General features: G+C 41.0%; 1 protein-coding gene across 1 annotated transcript in view; it reads right to left on the reverse strand.

Annotated features, from left to right (window-relative positions):
- The window catches only part of LOC134934622 (dynein axonemal heavy chain 3-like), a 1,803,147-nt gene that overhangs the window by 1,474,325 nt on the left and 310,081 nt on the right, over positions 1-18,741 (reverse strand). Inside the window, exons 10-11 of the mRNA XM_063930015.1 lie at positions 17,652-17,847; positions 8,344-8,547 (exon numbers count right to left, since the gene is read on the reverse strand). Coding sequence (XP_063786085.1) covers positions 8,344-8,547; positions 17,652-17,847 — 400 coding nt within the window. The remainder of the gene's footprint in view (positions 1-8,343; positions 8,548-17,651; positions 17,848-18,741) is intronic.

Below are 18,741 nucleotides of genomic sequence, written 5' to 3' on the forward strand. Positions count from 1 at the left end.
TAATCTTTATATTACATCCTAACAATGACTATTTAAATAAGTTTTTATGTTTACAATTGTATTGGCTTTGTTATGAGTAGAAGCAATTTCTTATTCTATAGAAAAGATAATACACACTATCAATTCATACTGTTACTTTGCACAGAGAGCTTTAATAAATTCATAGCAACTGATATTAATAATACATTACATTTTCTATTGTTGAATAGGTCAAAAATGTTCTTGCATTTCATTAAAAACATTCCATTTAATTGCTTTCTTAGTTTTTTATTCATTTGTTGAATATAAAAAATGGGAAAATAGCAATCCTTATGTAACCTTCAGCTTCTACATTCCCCTAAATGATTTATACAGTAGATCCTTTGATTTGTCAGTGACATAGTAATTTAAATAGCAAAATAAAAGAATTTTTTTTCCCTACTGTTTTCAATGTTTAATTGTCAAGACTCATTAGACTGTACTCTCATACCAAGGTATATGTTTTGAGCAGATGAAAAACTAGACCATGTCAAGTAATCCACTCATTAAGATTTCTGAAAAAAACTCCATTTAAATGGGGAAGAACATTTTTCCTTTAATTTGCACTTGTCATAAAGTGACAGTCGAAGGATCACCTAAGGAATGAGGCTTTACATAATCTTTATGGCTTTAGCTAGACAAAAAGCTTACTAATTGACAGATGAGATGTGCATTCTACTCACAAGTCAAAAAAGTTTCCATCACCAACAGCAAAACTAATTAAACAAGACCTTAAATTGTTGCACTGGTTAATAGTTGCAATGTATTAAGGCATGAAAATCCAAATACATGGTAAAATCATTGCAAAGCCAAAGGAGCTTTTTAATAATAGAGAAACACAGAGAACCCAGAGACAAAATAGCAGTTTGTTTGGTATCTATAGACTTAATTATTTGATTTTTACTTTCTAGACACAAAATATTAGGGCAGCCTTAATCAATAGAGAGAGAGAGAGCAAATATTTTTCATTGAGAAATAATAGGTTCAGTATATTGTGGTATTGTCCTAAATGTTAAAAAATATATTTGTACCTTCCAACTAGTTTAAACAGTTTTGCAATAACTAATGGCTACTGAGATATATCTCACAGAAGGTTATTAAGATTACGATCATTTATTTTCATTATGTCAACAACACCATTTAAATCCTGGCACACTTCCACTGTTAACAACTTGGAAACAAAATTGCATAATTCCAAGTAATGGATTTGATAATTTGAAATTACAATTGATGATTCATATACCAATATGTCATTTTGGCAAGTTTCTGATTGACCTACTGTACTTGTATTTAGGGCTGGTGCTAGGATGTTTGGCGCCCCCCTGCAAATAATACATTTGCACCCCCTCGTATTTCACAAAGGGACAGCGCGCACTGAAGGAACAGTGCGTGACAGGCATCACTTCCATGCGGTGCCAGTGTCTGAGAGGCAGGTTCACCCAAGTGGCGTGGATTGGGAAGGGTGAGTCACCTGTACCAGCACTGATCATCAGTGACCAGCAGGAGATTGGCAGTAGGAGACCTTAACACACTACAGAAACGGAAGGGTATGCAGCAGCTGCTGATCTACTGGATCAGGTAAGCAGAGCAGATTTATGAGGAAGCTGCATTCAACAGGCTGCAGGGTCAGAGCTAGACATATTGGCGCCCTGTGCCTGAAAGATAATTGGTGACCACCTCCACCCTATATTTAAAATAGGGACAGGGTGTGCCAACTGTGTGTGGCAAAAACATAGGGACATGGCTTCATGGGGAAGGGGCATGGGCCCAATATAATACCAATTCATATTATGCCGCATAGTATTCTCCATTATTCAAATTATGCCACACAGTAGTACCATTGATACACATTACACCAAATAGAGTCCCTTTTACATATTACACATTACTCCAGGTACAGTCCGCTTTTACGCATTACTCCAGGTAGAGTCCACTTTTACATGTTACACCAAATAGAGACCACTTTTACACATTATGCAAGATAGAGTCCCCTTTTACACATTACTACAGGTAGCGTCCCTTATACAAATTACTCAAGGTAGAGTCCCCTTTAACACATTACACAAGGTAGAGACTCCTTTTACACATTACGCCACACAATGTGCTGTGCGCCAGGCACCGCTGGCACAGCGCTAGTTTGGTCCTGTGCAGGGATTCACAGGGGAGGGGGCACAGTAGCTTTTAGAAAACATGGGGGGGTGGAGTTGACACACTGGGACGGAACACAGAGAGGAGGGTGACACAGTGACTGAACATGGGGGGGCACAGTGACAGAACACAGAGGGTGGATGACATAGTGACAAAACACAGAGGGGGGGTTTCTTAGTGACAAAACACAGAGAAGGGAGGATGACACAGTGACAGAACACAAAGGGGGGTGACACAGTGACAGAATAAGTGTGTGTGGGGGGGACAGCAAGACTTTAATGTCTCTGCACTATCTATGAGATCCCAGAGTTTCAGTGGGTATGCTACCCCAGCCGCCTGCAGCCCTGTGCCCTCTGACAGACCTGACATCACCCACTGTCACAGTGTGTTGGGAAGTTTTAGGCACCAAAGTCAGATTATACCCCCACAACCTAAAACATTCTGACGCCCCTGCCGGCACACACACATGTACACACACACACACACACATACATACATACATACATATATATATATATATATATATATATATACACACACACACACACACACACACATATACAGTATATATTCTTTCTCTCACTCACTCTTTTCCATACACTTAATGAACTGGCTGGCTGGCAGGCAGCAGGATCTGCAGTAGCCTGGTCCCATGTAGCTCCGCCCCCTCTTCAGACAAACACAGCTGCTGTCACAGGGAAGGGGGGAGGAGGTTGCTACATGCTGCCAGCACTGCTGCCTCCTGTCAGTGTGACAGGCGCAGCAGCCAGAAGCAGCAGCAGGGAGACAGGCAGCACAGCAGCAGAGATGCAGAGCAGGGAGAGATCCTCTCCAGCCTGGTACCTACCTGCTTTGCATCCCTTTGATGAGTGGCTAGCACCAGGCCTGCCTGTATTATCCCAATGTAGTAAATATATATATATATTACCCTTTAGCTTTCATTTTCTGTTGATTGGTCTATATCTTTTGTATTTATGTTTACAATTTATTATAATCTATGCTATAATTTAGTGCTGCTTATTGCTCTTAAACTCATATAAGAAAATACATACTTCTGTAAAGAACGATTGGGGAATTTAAAAACTTAAGTGACTAAGGGTCCTATTCAGAAATGATCACTATGGTTGTGATCGCTCAGAAGGCAGTGTTACTCCTGTCTGCACAGTCACAGCGGCCACAGTGCACATGCTATTATGATGCGATCACATCCCGGGAGGATGCAATTGCGTCATAATTGACAGGAGATGGGCATCCAGGGGCGTAGATGCGGTGTTGGGGGGCAAGAAACTCAGGCATGTCATGGCTGTTTTCGGTGTGGCTGATTGATGTTGCTTGCGTTTCCTGCTAGTGAAAACATGGCATCGAACCACCTGCATATGCATTCATGCTGTATAGGCAGGGGTCTACCTCTATTCAATGTGATCTCAGTTGAATTGTGATCCCATCATGGTGTGGCGCAACACATGCTGGGCTGCCTTGCCCTTTGCTGGCTAGCCTCCAGCATGTAATTTTAGTGGTCACAGATTTTGCTGCGATAGCAAAATCTGTGACCAACACTGAATAACCCTCTAACTTGAAGCTTATAGAAATATTAAATAGATTACACCTCTGTGGAGACCCTGATAGTACATAAGGAATGCTACATACTACATGTATACAAATGGACAATAAAATATAGGAAATAAAAGTATTTAAGTAATGCTCTAAAGCAGAAGTTATCAACTCCAGTCCTCAAGTACACACAACAGGTCATTTATTATTTATTAGCAGTTTCTTATATAGTGCAGCATATTCCGTTGCGCTTTACAATTAGAACAGTTATAGAACAAAACAGGGCAAAGACAGACATAGCGGTAGGAAGGCCCTGCTCACAAGCTTACAATCTAGAGGGAAATAGGCATTGATACACAAGGATAGATGCAACCTGTTACATAATGGTCCCCCAGATCGCTAGGTTCTTAGTGGGTTGTATGATATGATCACCCAGCAATGTTGGAAGACAAAATGTGAGGTTATGTGGACTGTACAGAGAGGATGTAACTGGATAGGGAAGCATTGAAGGTTATGTGGGTGGGTCTGGAATTTGGTAGGCTTGCCTGAAGAGATGAGTTTTCAGGGAATGTTTAAAGGTTTGGAGACTAGAGCAGAGTCTTATTGTGTGTCATGTTTTGTGGATGTCTTCAAACATGCACAGGTGAGTTAATCTATTTTTTTTGGGCCTGTACTTATCCCACCTACTATCACAGATAGAAATCCTCAAAACATTACCAGCTGGAAAAACATAAGGGTTAAGTTTTAGAGTCTCTGCCCTAAAGCTTTTATTTAAAATAGAGAGTGGTACTCTTTACGGTGGCTTTAGCTATTCTATTTGAAGTAAGAATAGATAAGGCAAGCTTACTATTTGTTTAGAGGACAAAAAATAATAATCATAGCAACACAGAAACGCCACTTACAGTGTGCCAGAGATGCTAGGTTGGGACTTTCGGTGGGAGGAATAGCCACAGCCGCTCATATCAGAATTTTTTTTTTAAAGAAAAATGTAAAACTTAGTTGCGCAAGTACTAAAATCCACAGCTGCCACTGTAGGTTAACTGTAGTTTTCTAGCTTCTTGAGAATAAGTTGCAAATTTGGAGAAAAAAAGATGCATGGGCATTTAAGTTGCAAGGACATGCATTTAAGTTGCATGCCCAGAGGAGCTATTTGGCCCACCTACAGCAATGGTGAATGAGGACACATCTGTATGATGCACCCTTTCTTTGTGCACAACATGTTTATTATCTACAGATGTGTCCTCATAGACCCAGCCTCAATACACCATGCGGTGCAAGATGCCTGATGTGAGTGAGCCACCAAGTTCAGTGTGACTCTGCTCTTTTTTCACTTCTTTTTCACCAAGAATTGGGTCTTCATGACAAATGGATGTGACATGCCACTTCATGAGACTGCACTGATTATTTTTATATACTGTACAACACTTGTATATCTGTATGCATCTGAGTTTGTATACAAAGCACAAAGGAACTTTGCATAAACAAAAGCTGTGACTTTACAGGTGCTGCATAACAAATGAATCAGCACAGTCTTGTGAAGCAGGTTTTTACATTCAAGTGCGACTAAAATGTGTTTCTGGGTGGAAAGACAGGAAAAAGATGCTTTTGCATGTTGAGTCGCGCAGGACCTGGCACTCTGAGATGGACTGTTTGGTGCAACTGCAGCAATAGTGTATGAGGACACATTTGTACTTCATCCTAATGTGACAAAGATTGAATGTTCATTGGTGTAGAGAGGGGGGTTGCTACAAATTAACCCAGCCAAGGCTGCTAGAGGAGTCCACTAAGCCCCCCATCTTGAATATACCCGTGCTGTGGCAGGCTGGTGATGGAGCCATCCTCCCAGTGATATCTTTGGGAAGATGGCACTGCACTTAGAGCCTAATTCAAGGTTAAATGCAAAACAAAATTTTCCTCTAATGAGCAAAACCACGTGCACTGCAGGTGGGGCAGATATAATGTGCAGAGAGAGTTAGCTTTGGGGTGGGTTATTTTGTTTCTGTTCAGGATACATAGTGTCTGCTTTATTTTTACACTGCAAATTAGATTTTAGTTTGAACACACCCCACCCAAATCTAACTCTCTCGGCACATGTTATATCTGTCCCACCTGCAGTGCACATGGTTTTGCCCATTAGAGGGAAATGTTGTTTTGCAATCAACCTTGAATTAGGCCCTTAGAAACTAAAGACTCAAGCACTGTGCCAGTGTCTTTACTCATTAGATAGTGGCAAACGCAGGATTTCCAGAGAAGGGTTTCCACGTGTAATCCACACTCTCCAACTCTGCAGAAAATTACAGTATTAATATTTAACACTATAGATGGTCTATTGTATAAACTGTATGAAGCATATTTAAATAATATAAATAAGAGAAGTGGTCAGGAAAGGTTAAACAATAAACATACTATAATAAATAAATAAATAAATACACAAACATAATAGAACCAGTACTGCACTTTCTAAGCACACATTCTCCAACCTCATGCTAAGGCTCCTGACTCTTTTTCCTGGTAGCTACTCTCTGGTCCAGTGCACTGAGGACTCAGAACCACACACAGCAAACTTGGTTGAAGCTGCTGCTACCACTGGGCATGTTCAGCAGCTCTGCTCTGTCTCTTAACCTGCATGATGCGGCAGCAGCTCTAGTAATCGTAATATATATGCCATTGCTATTGTTGTCATAATTTGAGCACTTGCCAAGAGGAGGTGGTTTCCAGGCAACTGGAAACCCCACCTGCATTTGCCTATTAGTGGCCAGTGTCATCTTCCCAAATATCACTGGGAAAATGGCACTGGCTGAGAAGGAGGCACCTGCATCCAGATCAAGTAAGGTAGGAAGTGGGTGCCCTCCCCATGCCGCCCTGCTGCTGCTGTGTTAAAACAATGTCCCCCTTGCATAGCGAGTGGACCTGCAATTATTTTGTTATAAATAATATCTTTATATTAAAGGGCATAGTAATGTCTACTTTATTAAGCTATGCCTCCACCACTTTACCAGGCCTGGCATGGCTCTCTACTTTTGTACTTACGTGATGAATATGAGACGTCCGTAGATTACATGTCTAAGCACAAGACAGCATCTGAGTAATTATAATTTTTTCATAATAGCACAGTGAGAGAACTCACATCTGTGAATGCATTTGCGTACAATTCTGAATCAGGATCTAAGTTAACATCAATGAAATGAACAGCAATCAATGTGTACACTACATTATTATAAATATCTGCATAGGTAAATGTGGCACTTACAAACTATACAAGTTGTCACATAATCTAATACTAAGCATAGGTTTAACTATTAAACAAATCAGCAAGTATTTGCTGTTGATATTTACTTACACTTCTGCCCAACCTACCCTTGCACTATAGCCTGCAGCCATCAATCCTTCCTCTGATTATCTTACTGAATTATGTGGCCATGTTATCAGTGCCTTCACCTCTGTAATTTTCATTCACATGTACTGTATTGTAAATAATGCTCCCAACCACCAAACCAATGAAGAACTGAACCATTGCCATCTCCAGCTACACCAGTGTATCAGGTGAATGGCACAACCTATTATAGCTAAATTATATATTACATTTAACATAACAAAGTACACATGATACAATGTTTTGCCTCTTGGAAATCTAGCACTTTTACAGTTATATGACACATTTAGGAGGGTGCAGCACTGCTTAGATAACCTTTTCTGTTTTCTCCAAGGACAGTAGTTGCTAAAACTGTGTTGGTGACCTTTTCATAAATCTGTTTAGGAGGCAGGTTGCAAATACAGCATGTACAGTATATGAAACAAATCTGTTTTTGTAAAATATTTTCCTGTACCATGGTATATTTTTCCTGTTCAGCTTATAGAAGGATGCTTCAGAGCCACCTGTATTTATGGCTCTGCAAATGGGCTTGATTTCTAGCACAGATTAAGTGCCAAGAATTTGCCAAGAATGACTGAGGTTAGATTGCATGAAAGTGTCAAAATACATATTTATGCTTTGTGTGAAAACAACAATTTCTAAATCAAGTCGTCAAATGGATTTTTACCACACTCACAGACTAAGTGCCATTATTAGTTGAAAACAAAAAGCATTGTCACAGCCTTCATGTGTCAGACATGCACCCAGTATACAAAATATACAAAAAAGAAAGAAATGCTTATATCATTAAACTGTCATTGTAAGCACTTTTGAAAATAATTTTGAGAAGAATTCTTGCAGCCCTGGGAGAAAGCAAATGACTGATAAAAGAGTAACATATCAAAATAAAACCTACAGTAACCGATAAATACCAAGTTCTGGGCTAAGACAGATGGGTGTTATTGTTTGCTGTTAGTGCATTAATCCTCCTCACACTCTATCTGTGTAGCTATAGGAGGGATTTTTTTTACAACCAGAAAAACCATTTTTGACTTTTAATACCAAAAACTCTAAATCGTTACGTGCAGTGCACAGAGCAGAGGTGTAATAAATACCATGAACACCTGAAAAAAGTAATGGTGTCCTCTATCATCATGAAAAGGAAAGTCCTAAGTAATGTACAATCTAGAAACATAGAATTTGATGGCAGATTAGAGCCACTTGGCCCATCTAGTCTGCCCTAATATGGTAAGCATGGGTATAAAAGCACATACCATATGTAGTAAAATAAGATGAGGTTTCACTGGGAGCCAAAGATCGTCAGATGGATAATTTCCTTCATACAGATTGCCTCTGTTATAGGTTTCAATCATTTCCACTAGGTCAGTGAGAGAGGCCTCTACTATATGTCTTTGAAGATTGGACATTAGTGTCGCCAAGCTGGAAAACAAATGATCCATCTTCTTTCTTCGTAACCCCTAGGAGAAATACAATGTAATAAATTCAACAGCAAAAAACAAACATTATAAAACCATATAGGAACATGTAGACATGCATAAATATAAACATATTTTATAGGGCATACAGTAAACATATTATCCAGGGCTCCTCAATGAAAAAAAACATAATAAAAAAAGTAATAATTTTTATTTGTGCTGATACTGAAAAATGTGCTGTAAAAATTTTCAGAGCTTACAGTACCCGTTGCTAAGAATTTGAAAGCCATATGAAATCAATACAGAGTACAGCATATTAGTGCCTTTACACTGCATTAGGTTCAGGTTAAAGGGTAACCATTTACCAGGTTCTACATCAACTTTTTATTTGCTTATTACACAGTGTCTTTTGAACTATGTAATAAGCCAAACAAAAGAAGAGCTTCCTCTGTGCTACGACTCAGCTTGAAAGCAGAGTTGGGCTGTGAGTATGCACAATGTTCTCTTCCAGTCTGGCTTCAACTGTACCTCAACAGTTTCCTGCATTTAAGTAGAAGCTTGAAAAAGAGAATAGCACATGGAGAATCTGTTCTGTTAAATGGTCTCTCCCGCCATATGGGGTCACACAAGAACCAGAAGGCACTATTTAATAAAAAAAAGGGAGTGTAAAATCTGTTATTGGTTCTCTTTAAAACCTAGAGATCACAGGAAAAAAGGGACAATTTTTGAACAAAACTGAGCAGGCTTTTTCAATGGCCTTAAACTTAAAGATGAACCACTGAATATGTATTTAATATGCTTCAAGTTTGAATTTAATAAATCCATATTTAAAAGATTTATGGATTTTTATGTTACATGTTTGATTGTTTTTCAATGATAACTTGCATTTTATTTAAATCTAATATTCCTAGTAGCGAGTATTATAAAATATATTGAATGTGATATTTCTGATGTTTACTTTACTAACAAGGGCATAGCTGTAGTAAGAGTGGATGTTATGGGGCCTGGGCCTCCTCCAGAAACAATGCTCATGGCTTCTCCTCTGTCTCTCCATCCTCACTGATGTCCCAGCATGGCCACACCTCCTTCCAGCATCACTGATTAATTACTGAGAGCAGAGCTGGAGTGGGAGGGGACTGTATGTGTGTGTGTAGCATACAGTAACATACACACTGTTTGACTACAAGTTTACCCACTCACCCATGCCTTGTGCAAAAGCCATAACACTAGACTGATTTAATAGTGAACAGTGAGTCAACTAAGCAGGCAGACATTTATTATTATAATTGTGAGGCTGCACATTAATTGCACACTGTATACCACTTCACTGCCTTTTGGCTATGTATGCTGTGGGGATTAAAGGTGCCCTCAGTAGTCAATGGGCTGTCACCTGGTCCTCTGGCCAACTGATTTATAGCCTGAAGTCGGAGGTGCTATGTGCCACAATGCTGCCTGAGCCAGGGGTTCCTGAAAATGAACTAGTAATTGTCTGGCACCTATGCACTAGTAAGGCATTTTGGACTATAGACTTCTCTTTCAGGATGCACTGTTTTACCTTTGCCCTAGCCTTCTGGCCTGGGCAAGGATCATTTTTTATTTTCCCTGGCCAAAAGGCTGTGGCCTATTTATTTATTTATGTATTGTGCTTTTTTGCACTTTTCACATTACCTTTTTGTGGTCTTTTTGTGATTGTGTCACATTTGTGGGGGACCACCTCCCCAAGTCTCCTGAGACTCTCTCCTACCATGGAAAACAGAAGAATCCATTCCCCAGGAGTAAGATTCAGCCAATCCTGGGGATAAAGGGGCAACCCCAAGCCTTGCAGTGGTGGGAAGCCTGAAAACTCTTTTCCCCTAAGTGGCCTTTTGGCTCTGGTGTTCTGGGAATCAAGTGGCCACTTCTAGCTTCGGCAAAAGGGGACTTGAAGATTCCCTTTTCCCCTAATTGGGACCTTTTGGATCTGAGGGGATGGAGAGAAACAGGGCCTTTTTCTTCTTTGAGAGGGTCTGAAAACTCAAGTCCCTAGCGCAGCAAGTCCCTAGCTTCATAAACAACAACAAAAAAATAAAATAGAAAAAAAATGAATATCCTTTTATGTAAACTTCCTAGATACTGAAACAATTTTTTTACAAATAAATTAAATTGTAGCATCAGGATGTGTTCACTCAGAAATGTTATAGTGTGACTGCAACTGTGTAAAAGGCTTTGCTAGGGCCATAACTATGGTGATGCAGATGGTTCTTAGCACACAGCACTTTTGCCCTGTGGGCACATGTCCACATCCACCCTGATTGTATGCCTATGTATGCACCACTGCCAGGGCAGTCGAGTGCCAGGCTGGGCCCGGTTCTTTTCAAGGGGTGTGGCCTAATCACAGGAGCCGTGGTCATGTTTCCTTAGAAAAAATACTGGAAAAAAAGGTATTTTAAGCACCTCCCTGGCCACACTGCAGCCCAGGAGACAGGGCTGAGACAGGGCTGAGGAGAAGACCTGCAGCTGCTGCCAGGTAAGAGGGAGGGGGCATGGGCTGCTACTGGACCCTCTCTGGGCCCCTCCATCAGACCTGGGCCCGGGTAATTTGTACCCTCTCCCCCATCTCTCTGCACCACTGACCACTGCTGCCAGCTAAAGCGCTGCCTGCTACAGTATAATGTATAATAGTAGCGGTGCTAATATATATTACAGTGGTTAGCACTGGGCAGTGGCGGTTCTTGCCACGGGCAAGCGGTACTTTTGCCCGGGGCGCCGCCTTCCGGAGGGTGCCGGCGCCATCCGGAGGGCGCCGCACCAGGGCAAGAACCGCCACTGTGCCCCCCGCAGTGCCCCGCTGTGCCCCCCGCTTTGAAGGGAACCAGACGCGTAGCGTCTAGTTTCCCTTCATTGAGAGGACCTTAGTTCTGCGGTGCGCGATGACGTCATCGCGCACTGCACAGCAAAGGTCCTCTCCATGAAGGGAAACTAGACGCTACTGTCTAGTTTCCCTTCATGTAGAGGACCTTTGCTGTGCGGTGCACGATGACGTCATCGCGCACCGCACAGCATAGTAGCACAGACACTAGGGGTCATAATTGACCTCTAGTGTCTATGCTGTTCTATGGGAGAGACATAATAACGTCTCTCCCATAGATCGAGGAAAGGAGAGAAGAAGAGCGGCGCCGGCGGAGGAGGTCTGCAGCAGTCTGGATCAGGAACGGGGATGGTAAGTATACTTTTTTTTAATTTTATTTTATCTTTCAGCGTCGCTACAGGGGCATAAATGGAAGCGTAACTGACCACGCCCCCATTTGAAGCCACGCCCCTATACTTCGCCGGGGGCGCCACAATCCCAAGAACCGGCCCTGGCACTGGGCAGCTTGAGTTTTTCCCCCATGTGCTTTGCCCTCCTCCATCATCTCCTGGTATGTCTGAGGAGGAGGGACTTCCACCAGGTACTGGAGCACAGGAGTCATTCCATGAGCAACAGCAAAGCTACTCTGGGGTGTGCTCATACACACACTGCTCACTGACACTACACCAAGCTCACACGCACAATCTACTCACTGAAACTTCACCCTGCTCACACACACCACACACTCTGCTAACTAACACTACAACCTACATGGGAAAGGGGGGGGGATGATCAAAGCCAGATTAACAATGGGGCGGATAGAGCTCCAGCTCCAGGCCTCCTCATAAAAATAGGTCCACTATCAAAAGTATTAAAAGTGTATTAATAATTTTCTCACAAAATTCTGCACATTCTGTTTTTATGTACTTAAGAAAACAGTAAGGCTGATAGTTTAGGATGTGTACAGACACACATGGCTCTGGACGCACCCACACAGCACTTGTTACAAGTCATCCCCTCCTCAATATAGGCCCTTGAAAATGTTCAGCTCCAGGAAGATGCGGCCCTTAATCCAGCCCTGGTGGTGATGATGAGGAGGAGGAGGAGGAGGAGGAATGGGGTATTAAGATAGATACACACTCTACAATTATCTGGCAGATAATCTACAAGATCTGGCTGGTTGTAATGAAAATCTGGTAATGGATCGGAGCAAATGACAATCAACCATTTGCTCCCAAACACCGAAAAACAAACAAAACCTGTCATTCAGACAAATTGGTTAAACGCAAATTTAACCAACTTGGATGAAAAACAGTTTTTGTCCATTTTGCATTGTTTGGGAGCAAATGGTCGATTGTCATATGCTCTCATCCATTACCAGAATTCCACCAGCCTGATCTGTCAGATAATCTGTCAGATAATTGTATAGTGTGTACCTAGCTTAAGGGCTCTACATGGTATAATGTTTATACAGGGTTTTACCTGGTATAATGTGTAAAAGGGGGTCTACTGTGTTGTAATATGTATAAGGGGTTCTACTGTGTGGTGTAATTTGAATAACGGACACTACTGTGTGGTTTAATGTGATTAAGACACTACTGTGATGTAATGTAAATTGGTACTATTGTGTGGCCATGCCCCTTCCCCATGTATCCATGCCCTTTTATTTTTGGCATGCACCTTTGACTCACACTGTCCCCATTTTGAATATGGGGGGGCACCAAGATGTCTAGTTATAGCTTTGCATTAATTTAAAACAGAAATATACTGTATTATAAACAGAACTAAGACTGCAAAAAGGTCCTTTGGACATACAGTATATATTTTACTATTAGTTTCAACCTCTTCAGAGTTAGAATCAATTGAGTTCCTGTAGAATTCTGAATGTACAGCAGGGTTAGGCTGGGGCTGCTTTTCATCCCTGACATTTGATCATGTGTGAGCGCACGTTTCAGGGGGTGCAGCCTCTGCTCATGTGGGAGTGCCCTGAGTCAGGGGAGCAGGGACTTGAGGCAGGCCACTGTCCTTCTTTCACTCAGGTACATCAGGTGGGGGGCCAGGTAAATAGAACCAGAAGGCTGCACTGTGCGCGGCCTTCCCGACTCTCTGTGTGGCCAGACCAGCTCAAAAGGCCACAAGCATTTGCCAGATGGCCAATCTTGCCCTGATGTACAACAAACCAATTGTCAGACTGCTTCCTGTAATCTGCTTATACATTATCCATCTAGATATTTTAGCAAGTGCGCAAGTAAATCAGACCTACATATACCTTTACCTACATAAACTATACCTTTATTGTGGCATTTATATGCAATTGTAGAAATTCAGATAACTTGATTTTTTTAAATGTTAGTGTACTGTACTTTGGATGATTCCTGTTTTATCAGCCTGACAATTCTGAAGTAGTATATCAAGATGGAAACTAGATCATTTATACTTTTTTACTCTTGCCAATCAACTAACAAGAAACTATACGTTCATAAGTATGTTGATGACAACTAAGACACTTGTGTGGGACAATGCTTATCTTGTTCTCTAAGCACTGTTTTTATCCACTTAGCTCTGTTGTGAACATAAAACACTCTTCTTGTTAGGTAAAAATGTAGTACTGAAGGATGTATAGACTGCAATATATTGAATGTTTAAAAACTAACAAACACACATTGCGGAATATGTACTGTATCATCACATCTCAGATACGGACTGGATGGTGTAACTCGACATAAATTTAAATACATCGCAATAATGTATAAAATATTGCATACAAAGACAAAGCTTGTGAGAAAGCCCTGTCCCTGTGAAGAGTGTAGCTATGCGTGCGCTAGATCCCCTACCTCGCCAAGCAAACAAGTAACTCTGTTAGCTGCATTTAGGGGTCAATGATCCGGTCATCTGCTCTGTGCTGTAAACTGAGAGGTTGGACTGGAAATTCACAACATCTCAGTATTCTGTGCAGATCAGATGTCTGGGTTTACAAGGGGTGCTGATAATGGCTGATTATAGAAGTGGGCTCTGTGCTCTGCTTTGCCTGTCAGCAGATAGGAGAGGTAGAGCAGATGCAAGAGTAATGGGGGAAAGCCTGAATAATGCCATCTGAAGATGGTATTATTATCTCAAGCCCCCACTCCATTATTTTTTCACAATTTCAGGTTAGTAAATTTGATCAGATCACATTTCCCATAACAATTATGGGAAAAACGATCTGCTTAATAAAAAAAATATAGATATTAAGGGGGTGGAGGAGAATTTGGGGAATTCTATTCCAATTGCCAGTAAGCACATTTAAGTGATACTAAAATATCAAAAGGGGGTGGAAACACCTGTCTTTGTAATATTTTTGTAAAAATAATATTGATAAACATGCCAAATAATGACAAACACATTTATAGTGTAAGCTGTCCTTTTAGGCTACATACTAAAAAAAGTCTATACAAATAATATTAAAGATTAGCCTGCAGTTCCGCCAAGTATTTTACTATGTTCATGCACAGGCTTGATTTGGGAGATCCCAACTTTACCTATCACTAAAATATATATTTGCTATGTATAGAAATCAGTGTTGTAACTGTTTTTTTGCAGGAGCTGCAGAGGTTTAGGGTGACTGCTTGGAGTGTCTAAAGAATGCTCCTTGCCAGCACTGCAGCAGAGATCACATTTCCATGCAGAAAGCACTCAATGAAAGTTATTGTGCAATGACCAAAATGGCAGTATAAAAGTTATATTTGATGTCTTAATCAGTGGCCTACATTGGGGTTTTCCTCTAATTGCTTCTGGCGATTATGTTGCCATTTTTTATATTATCATGATGTAAGTACAGTTTTCTCCTTCTAATTAATAAGAGTGTTGAATTCCAAATGTCTTGTCCAGCATAGTATGATCAATTGAAGATTTGCAGGTAAAGCTCTCATTCCTGGTCACAAGGACTTACAGCACAACCGCAAACCCAATAAATCACTCAACGCATAGGGGCCTATTTATCAAATAATATTTGTGGGTCATTTCCCCCTAAAAAAGTTGTTTTCAGGGGATACCCACAAATATTAATGATCCCCATAATGTATTATGGAGGAATGGCAGCAGATATCTGTGGTCCCTCTATTTCCAACAGCAGCCGCAGAATCCTATGGAGGGATAGGATAATTCCATATCTCTGGAGAGGAAGCCATCGACTCACTCATCATAGTATGGATTGTACTAAATATGCCCCATAGATGTAACCATTTCTATGGTAGAAACAATTTTAAATGTCAAACATGAAAAAGTGTTGGAGCCACATAACTAACCATCAGATTTATTATAGAAACTATTTATCGGAAAAGAAGGATGTGGTGATTTGAACCACACAAATGTAATTTTCTTCCATAGCAGTCAGTTGAGAGGTACTACACAATTGAATATTTACAAGAATTGGGTAGCCACCTTAATAAATCTTACAGTATATTAACAAAGCTAAAATGTAATATTTAAAGCTAATTCAAAAACTTGTAACAAACTTCATTTGAAACCCTATTATTGCCATTCTGAAGGGTCCAATAGTCATTACAATATCTTATTTTCATCAAATAGCATTTTCAGTCAAATAGATAACCTGGTATTTCTATGTGATTTTGGGACCTTAACCATACCTTCCAACTGTCCTGGTTTTCACAGGACAGACTCTTTTTTGGGATTTACCCACTGTCCCAACCCTGGGCCACAGTTTCCTGTGGTGGGGGGGGCAGTTGGGAGGCTCCTATCAGTCACTCCTCTGTGGTGAATAGCTGCTGTGTGCATGCACACAGCAGCTATTCACAGGAGACAGAGGGTTTGGGGGTATGTCAGCAGCTCACAGAGCATTGGGCATGCCCCCACAGTGCCAGAAAACAGGGGGTGGCCTGCAATCATGGCATTACCGCAAAGCCGTGCCCCCTTTTGCTGTAGGCATGACTCCTTTTTGGGAGCATGCACCTTTGTCACGCAAGACGTAGCAACTCCAGCTTTCAACATGTTGGGAGTATGCCTTAACTATAGCCTAATCCTGGTGAAACTCCAACAGATTTTCAGTACACCAGGCAGTGAAATGTGAAGCCTCATTGGCTAACTTCGGCACCATGTCATGAAGCCGAATCCAAAGCAATTGCTGGTACCAGCAGCAATTTTGTAACACGAATAAAGATTAATTAAAAAAGAATTAATGACTATTCATTAATATTGTATAGTGTATTTTCATAAAACCATAAGGGATTTTCTTGTTTTGTATTAGCCAAAAATGTAGATTTAATGGATAATTAGAAAACTGTAAAAAACACTTACATTTCTCAATTACAAACATAAGATTAGAAATACTTGAAATTATTCAACGTAGCAGGTAAATCTCAAAATGTCATCAATATACTGTACAGCTTCAGGGGTGCATTAAGAGAGGCCTAAGCCCATGTGCATCCTCCATCTGGGCCCCCTTCTTTCTAGATGGCAGCTCAGTAGACTCTGATCACTAGGGTTACTAGCAATGTACCAGAGTCTAGTGAGCATGCAGAGGTGCAAAACACTGAGAATCACATAATTTTCCTGGTGATTTGTGCAACACTGCTGCCACCGATGTGGGACTTTGGAGGAGTAAGTGTTCATGAAATAGGTGCAAGGTGTGCGGTGTAGCACCCCTAGAACCAGGGGCCCATGTGCACCACACACCTTGCATCCATTATAGATATGCCACTGTACAGCTTATTAGTCATGTTGTACAAATGCAATAAAAAACACGTACTTACATATATACAGATAGAGAGTTAATGATTAGTATTTTTGCAGTGAATTTAGCCCATAGCTAATGATTAAGGCAGTGGTTCCCAAAGTGGGTGCTGCGGTGGTTGCAGGGGAGCCAAGAGTTGGTGGTCCAGTACCAATTTTTTTTTTTATCTTTAGTCAATATAATAATTAAACCAGTGATGGTGGCTGCAAGTCATAAATATGTGACAAATAGAAGCACAGCCCTGTTCACTACCACATAACTAAACAGAAGGGTGACAGTAAAGCACAATTTACTTAATTTTAGAATTTAACAAAGTTTGTCAATACCAAACCTTTGGTTTACGGGTGCATGGGAAAAATGCTGATACTCCATGCCCCCAGGAATCAAGAAAGTTTGAGAACCACTGGATTAGGGGAATACCTTATCCTATCTTGTGCAAAATCCATATTACACTTAATTGCAGTGATGGGCAAAAAGTTGTTCTCCATGCCTGAGCTTATGGCACTCTTGTTTGTTTAGAAAGTATATAGAAACATATACAGTAATATCTGACAAATCCTATAGGTGGTATATTTAAAATGATGAACTCACCTCATCTTCTGACATAACAGATTCTATGTTTTCTCTGTTTTGGTTCACAATTTCACAGCAATCTTTCAGCCATGTTTCTTTCAACAGTTCAGACTGTGTTCTGACAACACAGCTCATGTGAGCAAAAAACTCATCCAACATCAAGGGTACCAATTGCAGGAGACCGGCAATATCAACCAGTCTAAATGTTGAGTAACTAAAGTAAAATTGAGAAAGCAGCTTCATTGTTTGTATGTTAGTGAATCAAAAAAAGTCAAAAGCCCTCCACTATGCAAGTATACTGTATGTTTAGAATTACATGATAGATAGGATAGATAGTTCCAGTTGTTCCACATTCATGTACTGTATATACACTGCTCAAAAAAATAAAGGGAACACTAAAATAACACATCCTAGATCTGAATGAATGAAATATTCTTATTAACTACTTTGTTCTTTACATAGTTGAATGTGCTGACAACAAAATCACACAAAAATTATCAATGTAAATCAAATTTATTAACCCATGGAGGTCTGGATTTAGAGTCACACTCAAAATTAAAGTGGAAAAACACACTACAGGCTGATCCAACTTTGATGTAATGTCCTCAAAACAAGTCAAAATGAGGCTCAGTAGTGTGTATGGCCTCCACATGCCTGTATGACCTCCCTACAATGCCTGGGCATGCTCCTGATGAGGTGGCGGATGGTCTCCTAAGGGATCTCCTCCCAGACCTGGACTAAAGCATCTGCTAACTCCTGGACAGTATGTGGTGCAATGTGGCGTTGGTGGATGGAGCGAGACATAATGTCCCAGATGTGCTCAATTGGATTCAGGTCTGGGGAACGGGCGGGCCAGTCCATAGCATCAATGCCTTCGTCTTGCAGGAACTGCTGACACGCTCCAGCCACATAAGGTCTAGCATTGTCTTGCATTAGGAGGAACCCAGGGCCAACCGCACCAGCATATGGTCTCACAAGGGGTCTGAGGATCTCATCTCGGTACCTAATGGCAGTCAGGCTACCTCTGGTGAGCACATGGAGGGCTGTGCAGCCCCCCAAAGAAATGCCACCCCACACCATTACTGACCCACTGCCAAACCAGTCGTGC

Source organism: Pseudophryne corroboree, chromosome 6, assembly GCF_028390025.1.
Source record: "Pseudophryne corroboree isolate aPseCor3 chromosome 6, aPseCor3.hap2, whole genome shotgun sequence".
Taxonomy (NCBI): domain Eukaryota; kingdom Metazoa; phylum Chordata; class Amphibia; order Anura; family Myobatrachidae; genus Pseudophryne; species Pseudophryne corroboree.